Source organism: Citrus sinensis, chromosome 3 (genome assembly GCF_022201045.2).
Source record: "Citrus sinensis cultivar Valencia sweet orange chromosome 3, DVS_A1.0, whole genome shotgun sequence".
NCBI classification, from domain to species: domain Eukaryota; kingdom Viridiplantae; phylum Streptophyta; class Magnoliopsida; order Sapindales; family Rutaceae; genus Citrus; species Citrus sinensis.
The window spans coordinates 47569324-47582125 of record NC_068558.1 but is presented as its reverse complement, the minus strand read 5'-3'; the positions used below and the strand labels follow the sequence as shown (position 1 = coordinate 47582125).

Below are 12802 nucleotides of genomic sequence, written 5' to 3'. Positions count from 1 at the left end.
AGAAAATGGGAAAAAAAGAAGTAGAAGAAAGATTTGATTGAGAAACAGCCTTCAGATCATCAATCTTCTTCTTTTCTCACTCGTTCCATCGGTGTTTACAATTCTTGTTAGCGCACATGTAGAATATTGACATGGGCTCATCAGCTGATCGAGTCTGAAGCTCGTGGTAAACGGCCTTTCCATGTTTGCAAGCAGGGCATGTTACTGCCAACGAAAACAGGGAAGCATTGAGTGAAAGAAATAATAACAATAACAATAATAAATAAACGAAAAAGAAAAGAAAAGGACAACGACAACCTTCAGTTTGGGGGCCTTCCATCATTGCATCTTGAGTGAAAATTGGTTGTATTTCTTTCTTGGAAAGAGGCTGCTTTCTTTTTATTTTAACCTGGATATATTTTTTTTTTTTAAAAAAAAAAAAACCTCCAAAATGTAAAAAATCTCGAACGCATTTGGGAATAGGGATCGCCCAAAAAAAAAAAAAAAAAAAAACTGAGAGAGAGAGCCGTAAATCCATATTACTCACTCTGCTCTCCATGTTACAGACGTAGGGACATGCAGGACAGGAGAATCTAGAGGGACTGTCCATGTGTGGCAGCTCGTATTGCAACATCGTACCACACGTCGGACAAAATTCCATTTCCTTTTATGAAGCTCTGCAACCGCAATGATATTATGGATCAACGATTTATACCTGTTGCAATTTAACATAAGAATCGCCATCGTTATCAACACCGAATGATTATTGAGAATTAGATTTCATACATACCCCGGCTTTAGCAATGCAGCGAGATGGGATTCCGGGTATATCTAACAAAACCCTAATTTGAGTTCCTTCCTTTCAGTTTCAAGACCTGTTCAGGAAGAGTACAAGATTTATTTGGTACTGGTTCTTAAAGCCCCTCATCTTTATTCATTTTCATTGTTTTGGCCCCAATAATTATGTTTTCCAACTTGTGCCCGCATGTTTAATCATGTTTACGTGTGAATCCTTTCTTTGTGTTTGCGCTGACTTGAGAGCAAATTCAATCATTCAAGATCTAGGCAAACGTATTCTTAAAAAAATCAAACATAAAAAGGTGTGGTTTTACTTAATATTTTTAATACCTTGTGGAGTTACATTGGATTATTAAAAAAATAAATAAATAAAACTTCTCTTAGATCATCAACCATAATATTAATCTTGTGATTAGACCATCTCTTAATATATCGTTGGTGCATCATCATGCCTAATAATGATGTTACTAATTAATTCTCGAATCAGATTCCTGCACGAAAATTCTTACTTGAAAACTTTCAATTTTTGTTCTTTTGCAAAGAGATTTGATGGTAATTTAATTCATCAAAAACTTATAGAAGATTGGTCGGCGTTGGATGAACAAACGAAATAATGCTCGGAGGTTTTCCATTCATTTGAGTGAAATAGAAAACACAAAAGACCATGACGTGCGACAAAATTACTATCTAGCCAAGTTGGTTTTTGTTTTTTTCCTTCTGCGAAAAATAGTTTCTTGATGGATAAATAAGACAAACAAGAGCCATATTCATATAATTTATTAGAAGTTTGTTTGCATAGAATTTTATAATCTTGGTTTTAAAACAATATGTATTATTTTTGTAGTAGGCAGTCTTGATGGCCAATCCTATCTTTATCAACCCCATTTGTTTACGCCATTTCTATCATCCATACAAGCATTAATTATGTTTAACCACCAATCGTTAAACCAACCATTAATGTTTAGATGACTCAGGGCGGTTAGATGGGATTAATTAGAATTAATTCTGATCAGCATTGATGAGCTTATAATATTGAAACTGATCTTGAATGGCGGATAATTTGATCGGGCCACGGAGGTACAGCTGCTACAGGTGCCGGAATCTTGTTTCGTGTCATGAGGATATTGTTTCAAAAGGATTTCAGGTGAGTCACCAAATTCCGGTTTCGACGGGGTCGATTCGATTGTATAATATGAAGCTTTATATTATATTTTCTCTAAAATTGATAATTATTTTTATTTTTGTTGTCGAATTAAATTTAATAAAATGTCCTGCAGGCAAGCAGTGGGCGAGCCTTTCTGTTTAGTCACGCGGCGAACATAGTCGAAGGGCCCAAAGAGGATCAGCATCTCCTCACCGGTCTGCACACAGTTGCCGATGTCTATTGCGCTGATTGTGGGGAATTGTTGGGCTGGACATACAAACGAGCTTTCGAGGAATCCCAGAAGTATAAAGAGGGCAAAATCGTTCTCGAAAAGTTCAAGATTGCCAAGGATAATTGGTAGCCAATTTCTATGATCTTCGTGTTGATGCACGTTGTGCATTAATTAATTTATTCATCAAAAATCTTTTCAAATGAAATTATTTTTCAATTTTTGGACTTTTCTTACTGTGGATAAAACTCCAAATGTATTTGATATCGTATTTTGTAATTTATCCACACTGTAAAATATTAGTACATTTATTTGCTTTTGCTCTCTTTTTTCTTTTTTTGACATTTCCTGTATTTGTAATCAATTTATTTAGTTGATGCGGCATATACATGTGTTCCACTAGAACTAATCTTTTTGTTTCAATTAATATTTGGTCCGTATATAAAATTAACAATTCTAAAATTTCTGGCAACATAACATTCATTTTTTCACCATCTTAAATATGTACCCAGTGAAATAAAGATCGAAGCACATAATTCAATCAAATAACTTCTAAAAAAATATTACAACACAAATAAATAGATAAAATATACAAGATTCATTCAAAAGTTATCTTAGGATGATAGTATAAAAGTTTAAATATACTACAATATAACCACAAAATAGACTTTAGTCACAACTAACAAAATCAAGGAAACAAGATAAATTAGAGTTCTAATAGTTGCATAAGGTTGAAAAACTTCTTTAAAAGAAAATTATGATCCAAACAATGATGTCCGCTCCCAAATATTGTATGGAGTTGTCCGCATGAATAGGTTGAAAATGAGTGCTTGAGAAATAGGTATCTTGTAAGCTCCTTTCAAAATGGGAGGACTTCGAAAAAGACACTGGGAAATGCCCAAAGTTGATCTTGGTCACTGGTTTCGTTGATTGAGAATTCGATTGTGAGAAATCTGAGTCGATTTCAGGCAACAGTTGAATGTCCAAAAACGTTAGTTGGGCTTCGTGTGCTATCGACAACAAATAGATACTTCCTCATCGCCAGTCTAGAAAATGGAGCAATCATTTGTAAGATTAGGAAGAAATAGAAAATTTTCATGATTATTGTGGTGAGTGTTGGCGTGTACGTCAAAGAAAAAGTTAATAAAATTTCCCTCAATCAACAGAATGAGCTAGTTTGTCTAAACTCTATTTATCTCAAGTCTATAAGGAAAATAGAACTAAGTAGTCTTTTGCAGGGATTTCAAGCTTTAATTAAAATGAAAAGTAACATAGAAAGAGCAAAGAAAAATTGGCAAGATTATAAACAACTAGATATATAAAATTGAGATCCTGATGTGTGGAAATTCTAAAGAAATTAAACATGAGACGAATTAACTTGGCAGTTGCATTTCCAATTAAAACTATAAGTACTGATTCTACAAAAAATTTTAACCAAAAAAAAAAAAATCACTCAGCAATGGATTCAATCATTATTAACATTGATTTTACAAAAACAAAAAAAAAAATCAACCCTAATTCAGAAGTCAAATACAAATTCAAAAATCAAACCCAAATTCGAATTTCGAAAATCAAACTTGTGGTTTGATGATTCAAGATGGTATGAGCATGCACAATAGTGGTGTTGCACGATGGGGTGGTGATGGAGCTAGGGGTGGCAAAACGAATAAACGAATCGAATTTGAATCGAATTGTAAACGAATTGGGTTAAAATTCTGCGGATTCGGATTCGATTCATTTATTAAACGAATATTCGGTTCAATTCGTTTAATTCATTTAATATAATTGATAAACGAATCGAATCGAATCTGAATTCGTTTATTATTCGTTTATCCTTAACGAGTCGAACCGAATCGAATCGAATCAGGATTCGTTTACAATTCGTTTAGAAAAATATAATTAATAAACAAAATTAAGTAAAATTAAATATAAAAAATCACAATTTTAACATCCCACAACAAAATACAAGTAACTCAAACCATATTATGCAGTCATCTAAATACCAAATACCAAATCCCTAATAATACAAATAACAATAATTAAAATTCAAAGTATAAAGTAAGGTAATTTCTTTAATTCTCTTCATTTGTTTTTTTCACCTTGAAAACAAAAATCCTACACCAAAAAGTAAATAAAAATGTTATTAACAATTTAACATACTGCAATATTGATAATAATCATTGTAAAATTTCAAAATATCAAATATATAGCAAATTTGTAGTATTTTTAAGGAAATAATAATTAAACAAGACAAAACTTTACCTATCACACTCACACAAATCCAAGGATTTGGAGCAGTGGCAAAACGTAACACTTGCTGGATGTAAAATTAAAAAGAAAAAGAAAAGGATTTGGAGAAGGAAATGAAGGGAAAGAGATGACAAAATGTAGCAGTGGCGGCTGAGTTGCTAGGAGATGAGAAAAAAGTGCATGTGAAGTGTAAAATTAGGGTTGGTCTTTTGGTTTTATGTGTTATGCTTAAAATTACAATATTAACCTTCATATTTTAAAAAGCTTTTAAATAAATTTAAGGATAAAAAAGTAATTTAATTAAACAAATAATAAACGAATTTTAAACGAATCGACCTGTATTCGATTCATTTATGACCCGTTTATTTAACGAATACTAAACGAATCAAAATCTTCAAACCCACATTTGATTTGTTTAATTAGCGAATCGAATCAAATTCACCCGGTTATTAAATGAATCGATTTTTTCAAACCCAAACTCATTTAATTCGCATCGAATCAAATCAAAAAAACGAATCTTGATCCATGTTGCCACCCCTAGATGGAGCTGGCTATCGTGCAGCGAAGTAAGATGGCGTGGTGGTGGAGTGTCGTGCGTTTGTAAGAGAGAAGAAAGAATGCGAAGGGCACACATGGCAATGGTGTTTGTGCGGTGGGATGGTGGCAATTGGCAAAGCTAGGCATAGTGCGGTAAAGGCAGATGGTGTGGTGGTAGAGTGCTGCAACACATCCCCTATCCCTAAAACGGGTTCAGTTGATATGGGTTTAACTGCATTATAATTTTAATTAGTTCAATACATTATAACTACCAAATATTGTATTGTAATAATCTAATACTCTAAGAGGCTCTAATAACATATAATAAGGAGTACCAAACATATCCTTTAAGTAAAGTGATGACCCCTCTCTGTTTTTTAAACAAATCATAAAGAAAAAAGAAAAATCTTTCCAACAAATAAGTTAGCAAAGGGCATGTAAACGTGGGGGAAGGTTGGGATGGAACGAGACGGGTATTGTGCGGGGATACTAATATGCGTACCCGTACCTATTTGATAGAGGATATCTCTGTCATCGTCTCATATCCATCGTGGGCTTGAACGAGTATGGGTTGGGGATTTTCAAATTAAAATTAGGGATATCCGTCGCGTTTGCATATCCTCTATATTCCTTTTTATTTTTTTAATAACTGCATACATTTAAAAAAGAAAAAAAACAATACTTAACTATTTAGCTCTAGATGAACATGCAACACCTTATTTAAAAATATTTTAAAAAAATCATTTTTTTAATTTTAGGTTAATATTAGTCATGATTTAATAATTGTTAAGTTCAATTTGAATTAATGTATTACTAAATATTGGGATTTAAAACAAAAAATCACCATTCTAGTATTTCTTTATCCATCCTTTACTCCTTTTTAACTAATCATAATTTGAACATCATTCCATTGCATTTGTTTTCAATTAGGATAAGATTTTAAATGACACACATGTATAAATAAATGTGCAGGCACACATTTATAAATAAATGTGTGGGACGGTATCACATTAATTGATTGTTCCTACTACTAAAATACTAAATAGTGACGTTTACGTTTTAAGGTTTTAAATTTTCACTTTAATATTTATTTAATCTGTCAAATGAATGGATATAAAAAAAAAAAATTAATGTTTTAGACTTGTATTCGATCCATCAAATTAATGTGACCCTGTAAAAAATTATACCCATACCTGTTTTCTTGTTTTAATAAAATAAAAATAAAATCTGACGCAATTCTCGATCTCATTATAACGGACCTCCACCGGCCTGTACCCGAGCGATTTTTTTTCTACCCGTGGTAGGGTAATCACCCGGGAAATTTTTGTCATCCCTTTATGATAGAGTGGTCACACTGACACCCAATCGATTGATGTGAAAAAGGAAACAAACCTTTGCTACATCAAACTATGATGCGAGGCCCACATTGGTACAACTACCACCACCCATTGGGCCCATACTTACGGGGCACGTTGATTGCTGGGGCGCAGTTTTATCTTTTTATTCTTAGCCTTATGCGCCACATCCAATTTTGTAATTTATTTGCTCGTCTTTTTCATTTTCTCTGGAAATTGACCAACGCCAGGCCCATCATCAATGTAACAGTGGCATGTCCCGAATGCGCTAATTAATAGCAAGTAGCACCGACGATAAGTCTTCTTTGCGCGGCAATCAATTAAGAAGTTAAAAAGTTTCTATTAAGAGGTCATCATTAATCTTAAAAATTAACGACTTAAATTTAATACTGAGTTGAGTTGTGTTCACGTTTCTATAATTTCTCACCATACATACATCTATAGTAAATCCAAAAAAATCAAGTTGAGATGCAGATAGAGATGAATACATATCGTTGGATATGAAACATCATCAATCAGTATATTGGGTCACTTTAAATGACATGCACGCACAACACATGTTTTTGGTAATTAAGGGTCCGTGCATCATCATCCAAGTGAAGGAAGGAAGGAAGGAAGCTACCCTCAGGGTCAGGGGCCGAGGGTAGGACCTAAAGCTAAGAAGGGGCTGGCTTGCTGTTGCTGGCCCTATTCTCTGTCAGATTATAGTTTGGGTCGGCCTAAGTTACAGTTAATAATGAGTATTCATAATATATAATAAATGGACGGCGGATAATGAATATGATTCAACCGAAAAAATAAGAAAGAATCCAAAATGTGATATCAAGGAAAGGAAGCTTCACCGAAGTTCGGCTCTGGACAATTTCAGCAACTCCTTGCAACTCTTATCAAGAAGATTACGTGTACGTCCCACTCTTCAGACTCTCTCTTCCATTTGCACCTTCCTCGAAACTCCAAGTCCTTTAATTGGAAAATAATTTAATCACGTTCCTACTCGATTACTCGAACGAGAATACTTTATGCAGAGCTGGCATATCCACGGACACATATCATTTCAAGAATCATGGATCACACATTCGTGTTTGCTTTAATGGATCAAGCCGTCCAAACTGTCTTGGAGTTGGAACGACCCATCAGTGTAATTATTGGATGGCTGAGATCAAGACAAAACGTAAACCAGGGGACTGAAAACTGGCACAACGGGAGAACTAATTATATTGCTTGAAAAGCGTGGATACTTTTCTCTAATTAAGGTTATAATTAATTAATTAATTAACTAATTGTAAAAGGCTTCTGTAACTCCTATATATGTGGGTGTGTGCGTTTGTGTTTTACGTGCATACATATCCCATTAGTTGGAAAGCGGAAACTCAGTTGACATTAAAAACCAGAAATATGGAAAAAAGTAATAACAGTAGTAGGACCGCAAAAGGAACAACGAGCACGGGAAGTGAGTACGAGGATTTGTTGCCAGTGATGGCTGAGAAGCTTGATGTGGAGAGCTTTGTGTCGGAATTGTGTGGAGGGTTTCGGCTTCTAGCGGACAGGGACAGTGGGCTGATAACGCCGGGGAGTTTAAGGCAAAACTCGGCACTTCTGGGGATGGGGATGGATGGGATGACTAAAGAAGACGCTGAGGCTATGGTTAGAGAAGGTGATCTTGACGGTGATGGTGCCCTCAATGAGACTGAATTCTGCATTCTAATGGTCAGACTCAGCCCTGGCATGATGCAGGATGCTGAGGCCTGGCTCCAGAAGGCTCTTGATCATCAACAACAATAAAGCCTCTGCTTCTTTGTTCTGATTAATCATCGGTACTATTTGGTTACTGTCATCACTGTTGCCATCTATTTTCCTTCTAGTTAAAACTATGCTTTGTAAGGACAAAGTCAGATTATTAGTAATATGGAAATGAATTATCAAAAACTGTTCAAGTGTGGTACCCCAAATTAAAGGCAAGTCTTCTGACTGTCATCCACACTAATCTATCCATCCGATGTAAACTTAACTCTGCTCTGGCGAACTCAATTAACAGCATACTCCCCCTTCCATCTTCCACGCTGCTTGGATATTTTTTGCAAGACTCAGAAAAATGATCATCTTTTTCTTCTTTTCAAAAGGATATTTATTATATAGGACCCATTCACAATTTTTCTTTTGTTGTGTGCAGCAAACATCGACTTATCAGATTTTATAATCTTTAATCCATGTTTACTTGGAAAATATGATAAGAAAGGACAAGAATAGAAAATAAATAAGGGAAGAAAAAGCAAGGAGAAAACAAAAATCTCGATTATATCTTTTAATTTCATACGAAATTCGCACCCTTTTTTCTCTTGTTTCTTTCTCATATCCTTCGTTCAGTCATTTCTTCTGAACCAAAAGACATACAAGCTGCTAACCAGTTAACTGGAATCTTCCACCGCCTCAAATAAGATGCATCTTCGGCCTCCTCAAATAAGAGATGAGGGTGGGCAGGGGGAAGAGAAGTCATTCGTTTCTATGATATACAAATTAATGGACCTCTCGGATTATGAATTTATTCATTCATTCAATATGCTCCAACAGGTAAGACAGGATTGCTTAGCATTACATTTTCAAAATTAAACTTTCAAATCAACCGACAGATTACGACGACGGTAAGTTAACTGCTAAACCGTCCTTCAGATTTAAATTTTCTAATTGTACATAACTAAAAATTACCCACCCTATGTAGCCCCAAGCATTCAGTTCAAACAAAAGATGATGAGGTTTAAATACCGTTTCATTGCAAATGCTGGGAATCCATAACCAACCATACCCGCACAACCGAGAACTGAATCTCCAGTTTTAAATTTCTATTTATACAGAGTACATCTAAAACTGCTAAAAAGCCACAAAATGACATATAGTCTGGGTTGAGCCAGCTTCTTCCCTGCAAGTATATGATGCTTCAAGTTCTTGACCTTCTAACCGGTGATCGACTGTTAAGAGAGATTGAAGGGAAAAGGTGATTACTATATGTGTGAAAGCATATATATCAACATAGAGTAACAAAGCTCACATACTTGGCTGCTAACAAACTACCTGCGGTATCTACCAAAGTTGGGACTCCTGTTCCTTCCATAATCAGGACTCCTGCGCCTGTCATAGACGGGAACAGGACTTCTGTGCCTCCCATGATCAGGGCTCCTTCGCTGGTCATACACTGGACCATTGTACCGATCATAAGCTGGACTGCGACCTCGACCATAATCAGGACTCGGACGCCTGCGATAAGCAGGACTTGGCGACCTCCCATATGGACTATGCCTACCATAACCACCTCTTCTAGGACTGTCATACCTGTCATCCCTCTCACTATCATCCTTTAGAGCATACTCCACAGAAATAACTCTGTCCACCAACTTGCTGCAGGGAGCAAAGTGGTTTGTTAGGAGCCAAAACAATAATCACAATATGCAACATTAAGTAATAGCCATGTTACAACCTTCTATCTGTAGACTCAAGGGCCTTGGTTGCTTCTTCTTGTGTTTCAAACTGCACGAATGCAAAATTGCGCCGAATCCGGACATGAAGGACATTTCCATAAGGTTCAAAATGCCTTTTAATATCCCGTTCCCTCGTTCGAATTGGATCAAAGTTGATAACAAACAAAGTTTTCGTCGGCCTCTGATTTGCCATTGACTTGGACCCATCGCGATGCCTACCACGTTCCCCCTAATTTTATTTTTAAAAAAAAGGATTTGCCATGTAATAATAAAATATGAGTTAAGAGTGTTGAAATTTCAACCATTTCAAAAAAAAAAAAAAATGGCTACAGCAAAGTTCCAGTTACTATGAAGAAGAGAGGACAGAAACAAAGAAAACAGAGTCACCCTATAAACAGAAATAATCAAAACATACCCTTGCCCATTCCACGGAGAGCCTGCGCCTGTCATAACCAAATGGTATATTGTCAAGTCCTCGGATGGCATCAGCAGCATCGCGATCATCCTCAAAATAAACAAAAGCAAACCCTGTAATAGCATGAGCAAATCAGATATGGAAATAATGATGCGAGACATTTGTTATATCCACACAACCTTCGGTACATCAGCCAAACCAGGGTTTCTTTCCCTGAGGTAAACTTTGAAAAAAAAAAATTACGACACCTGCATAATGAAGGCTGATGCACATAAGATGTAGAAGCGTTGCATGATGAACAAAATTAAAGAACTAAAATCCAAAGATTCAGGTCTGAGACGTCATTGCTAAGCATGCTTCAGAATTCAGACAGCACGTATTCAGTAATGGAAGGCATGGCATGAAAGAATTCATTGATCCTCCTATAGTGAATGGTAGAAGCATGAATAATAATTTGATTGCTCCCCACCACGACAATTCTTGTGGAATGTAAGACTTTGGCGGTGAGGTGGGTGAGTGACAGATGATTGTGTGAAGAGAATGCAGGATGATGCCATCTGTGAATGGAAGTGAAGGAGAGAGGCAGGCAGGAAAGTTTCCATTGCAATAAGAGTTATTTGCAGAGTAGTTGGCGAGCCCAGAAAAAGCTCACTTTCCATTAGTTGAAGTTCCTGCGTCAAAACAAACACTTAATACGGAGGCTTTCTCCAAAGAAATTGAAAATTTGAGGTTTCCATTTTAATTTCTGCCTGGATGCCATAGCTGGATATAACTACTGCAATTGTAGAAAGATATCCAAGTCATGTAAACGCTCTTATGTTTTTTAAATTAACATATCAGGAACCTGCGCCGGGAACTCATGACACCTGTCTTATGTCCATACAATCAACATTATGAGGTTTATGCAGTGGGCCACTATGTCAATAGGGCAATTATCAGGAAAGCAAGTATACCCATAAGACCAACTACAGAAAACATTAGAAGAGCGTGTACCTAAAGAGAAAGAGAAGAAAGAGAAGAAAGAAAAGGGGGGGGGGGGGGGGGGAAAACTATCAACCAATGAATCCACGTACTCGACGGAAAAAGACAAAGAATTAGAAAGGCCAAAAAAAAATACTAATATGCAAACTAACTACAATCTCCCGAGTCCCAACAACATGGAAAGAAAAGGTAATTCATAAGACACTCTTCTAACAGAAGGGAGGACACCACTTCATTACTTAACTAGTCACCTATTATAATGAACAATTCCAACGGTAATAACAAAAAAATAAAATCAGTCAAGGCAAACACAATGGCCCAGAATCTTAAATAGGTAATACTGCCAGTTAGCAGGCATTAATCCAATCAATAACCAAAAGATATCCATCAGCTTCTCCTCAAGAGCCGTCTTGGAGATTTCACTCCCAAATTAAGTTAGAACAGTATCTAAAGCGGAAAAATAAATTAGCTCTAAAAGGCATAAAGCACTGCTTGAAGCCATAACTATAAATACGGTGTTAGTGAAACAAATTTATAAAAATAATTTCAAAGAATCAAAGATAAAAGAATGCAACGAAAGCCAACAGTTCGGTCAATCATCTAAAAAAGAGCATACGGTTACCAGATTTCATGTCGACGCGCTCGATTCTTCCGTATTTGGAGAACAAACGTTCCAGCTCCGACTGCCGAGTCTCGTACTCGAAGTTCCCGACGAAAATGGGCCTCGACATCGTGCCTTCACCAACGATTATGTGAGAATCTAAAATTCAATATATATATGAATACCAAGCAACATTACATATATGTATATACCAGAACGTATACGATTAAAATATTATAAAGTTTCGTTAGAAATATAAGGAAAGAAAACAAATTACCTTATAATCTTTGATTCGATATGATACAAAACCCTAGAGAGAGAGAGAGAGAGAGAGAGCGTGAAATTAGGGTAAGACGAAACTTGATATGAGCAGCTGGCCTTAATATTTTATATACCTAAATAAAAACCTAATTACGCTGGCATGTTTTCCGTCGCCGTACGATCGATAGAGTCGGTTTCGCATCCCTCGTGGCGCGACATTATCCGCTGCATTCTTCGACCAAAAAGAATATGTCCGTTGTTTTATTTGGGCCTTTTTAATGGGCTTGAACTACAGACTTATCATTTTACAACTTTTTTGTTTTTGTTAAAGACACCTACTAATCTATTTGAGTAGTCCTTTGACGCTCCTAAAAATTTATCATAAAATTTATTTTTAATTGAAATTATTCAAGTAATTAAAGTTAAATTAATTCGTTTGTTAATTTGAATGAAAATTCAATTAAATACATAAATAAATTATTCTTATATATATATATATATATATATATATTACACACCCCATTTCAATTTCATAATTTATATTTATAATTATAAACATTTTGATAAAAAGTATAAGAATCTAGATTTATAAATATTTTATAAATAAAAAATTAAAGTCTTATGTGGCAAGATGATTAATTTTAATATATAAGTTTATATTTTGTAAATTAAACTATGGGTATTTTAGGAAAGAAAATTCAAACAGTTGCTATAACTTATAAGGATTTTACGGGAGTGTTAAAGCTCCACTCAATATATTTTTGTGAGAATTTTTTAATGGG

General features: G+C 35.3%; 3 protein-coding genes and 2 long non-coding RNA genes across 9 annotated transcripts; 2 read left to right on the top strand and 3 right to left on the bottom strand.

The window, feature by feature from the left end:
* Positions 1–146: 146 nt before the first annotated feature.
* Positions 147–933, bottom strand: LOC102608200 (uncharacterized). The gene is made up of 4 exons (XR_001509388.3): positions 770–933; positions 527–694; positions 298–388; positions 147–204 (listed from the first exon to the last, which is right to left on the bottom strand). It is a non-coding gene; the product is annotated as an uncharacterized LOC102608200 (long non-coding RNA).
* A 646-nt stretch (positions 934–1579) lies between these two features.
* LOC127901302 (protein yippee-like At4g27745) lies at positions 1580–2470 on the top strand. Its single transcript, XM_052438321.1, has 2 exons — positions 1580–1921; positions 2055–2470. Exons 1-2 carry the CDS (start codon positions 1826–1828, stop codon positions 2280–2282), a joined length of 324 nt encoding a protein of 107 aa, XP_052294281.1. The 5' UTR covers positions 1580–1825; the 3' UTR covers positions 2283–2470.
* A 1576-nt stretch (positions 2471–4046) lies between these two features.
* On the bottom strand, positions 4047–4618 carry LOC112495773 (uncharacterized). Its single transcript, XR_003062103.2, has 2 exons — positions 4413–4618; positions 4047–4265 (listed from the first exon to the last, which is right to left on the bottom strand). It is a non-coding gene; the product is annotated as an uncharacterized LOC112495773 (long non-coding RNA).
* A 2905-nt stretch (positions 4619–7523) lies between these two features.
* On the top strand, positions 7524–8300 carry LOC102609358 (calcium-binding protein KIC). The gene has a single exon (XM_006491259.4). It carries the CDS (start codon positions 7601–7603, stop codon positions 8072–8074), a length of 474 nt encoding a protein of 157 aa, XP_006491322.3. The 5' UTR covers positions 7524–7600; the 3' UTR covers positions 8075–8300.
* Positions 8301–9038: 738 nt separating this feature from the next.
* On the bottom strand, positions 9039–12263 carry LOC127898598 (serine/arginine-rich splicing factor RS31-like). Of its 5 annotated transcripts, none has more exons than XM_052437379.1 (7): positions 12155–12263; positions 12037–12069; positions 11781–11894; positions 10178–10290; positions 9762–9991; positions 9340–9682; positions 9039–9255 (listed from the first exon to the last, which is right to left on the bottom strand). In XM_052437379.1, the coding sequence occupies exons 3-6, from the start codon at positions 11887–11889 to the stop codon at positions 9355–9357; spliced, it is 780 nt and encodes a 259-aa protein (XP_052293339.1). In that variant the 5' UTR covers positions 11890–11894; positions 12037–12069; positions 12155–12263; the 3' UTR covers positions 9039–9255; positions 9340–9354. The 5 variants fall into 5 exon arrangements, with proteins under 5 accessions (XP_052293339.1, XP_052293337.1, XP_052293341.1 ...); XM_052437377.1 differs by having other exon boundaries at positions 9359–9682; positions 12155–12259; XM_052437381.1 differs by lacking the exon at positions 12155–12263 and adding an exon at positions 10426–10848 and having other exon boundaries at positions 9359–9682.
* Positions 12264–12802: the final 539 nt, after the last annotated feature.

Excerpts from the sequence above, each read along its gene's own strand:
- LOC127901302 (XM_052438321.1), top strand. The coding sequence starts at position 1,826 with ATGGCGGATAATTTGATCGGGCCACGGAGGTACAGCTGCTACAGGTGC. Across the intron at positions 1,922-2,054 it reads TTGTTTCAAAAGGATTTCAG|GCAAGCAGTGGGCGAGCCTT; the intron begins GTGAGTCACCAA and ends AATGTCCTGCAG.
- LOC102609358 (XM_006491259.4), top strand. The coding sequence starts at position 7,601 with ATGTGGGTGTGTGCGTTTGTGTTTTACGTGCATACATATCCCATTAGT.
- LOC127898598 (XM_052437377.1), bottom strand. The coding sequence starts at position 11,889 with ATGTCGAGGCCCATTTTCGTCGGGAACTTCGAGTACGAGACTCGGCAG. Across the intron at positions 9,992-10,177 it reads TCTCCGTGGAATGGGCAAGG|GGGGAACGTGGTAGGCATCG; the intron begins GTATGTTTTGAT and ends AAATAAAATTAG. Across the intron at positions 9,683-9,761 it reads CTTGAGTCTACAGATAGAAG|CAAGTTGGTGGACAGAGTTA; the intron begins GTTGTAACATGG and ends TGCTCCCTGCAG.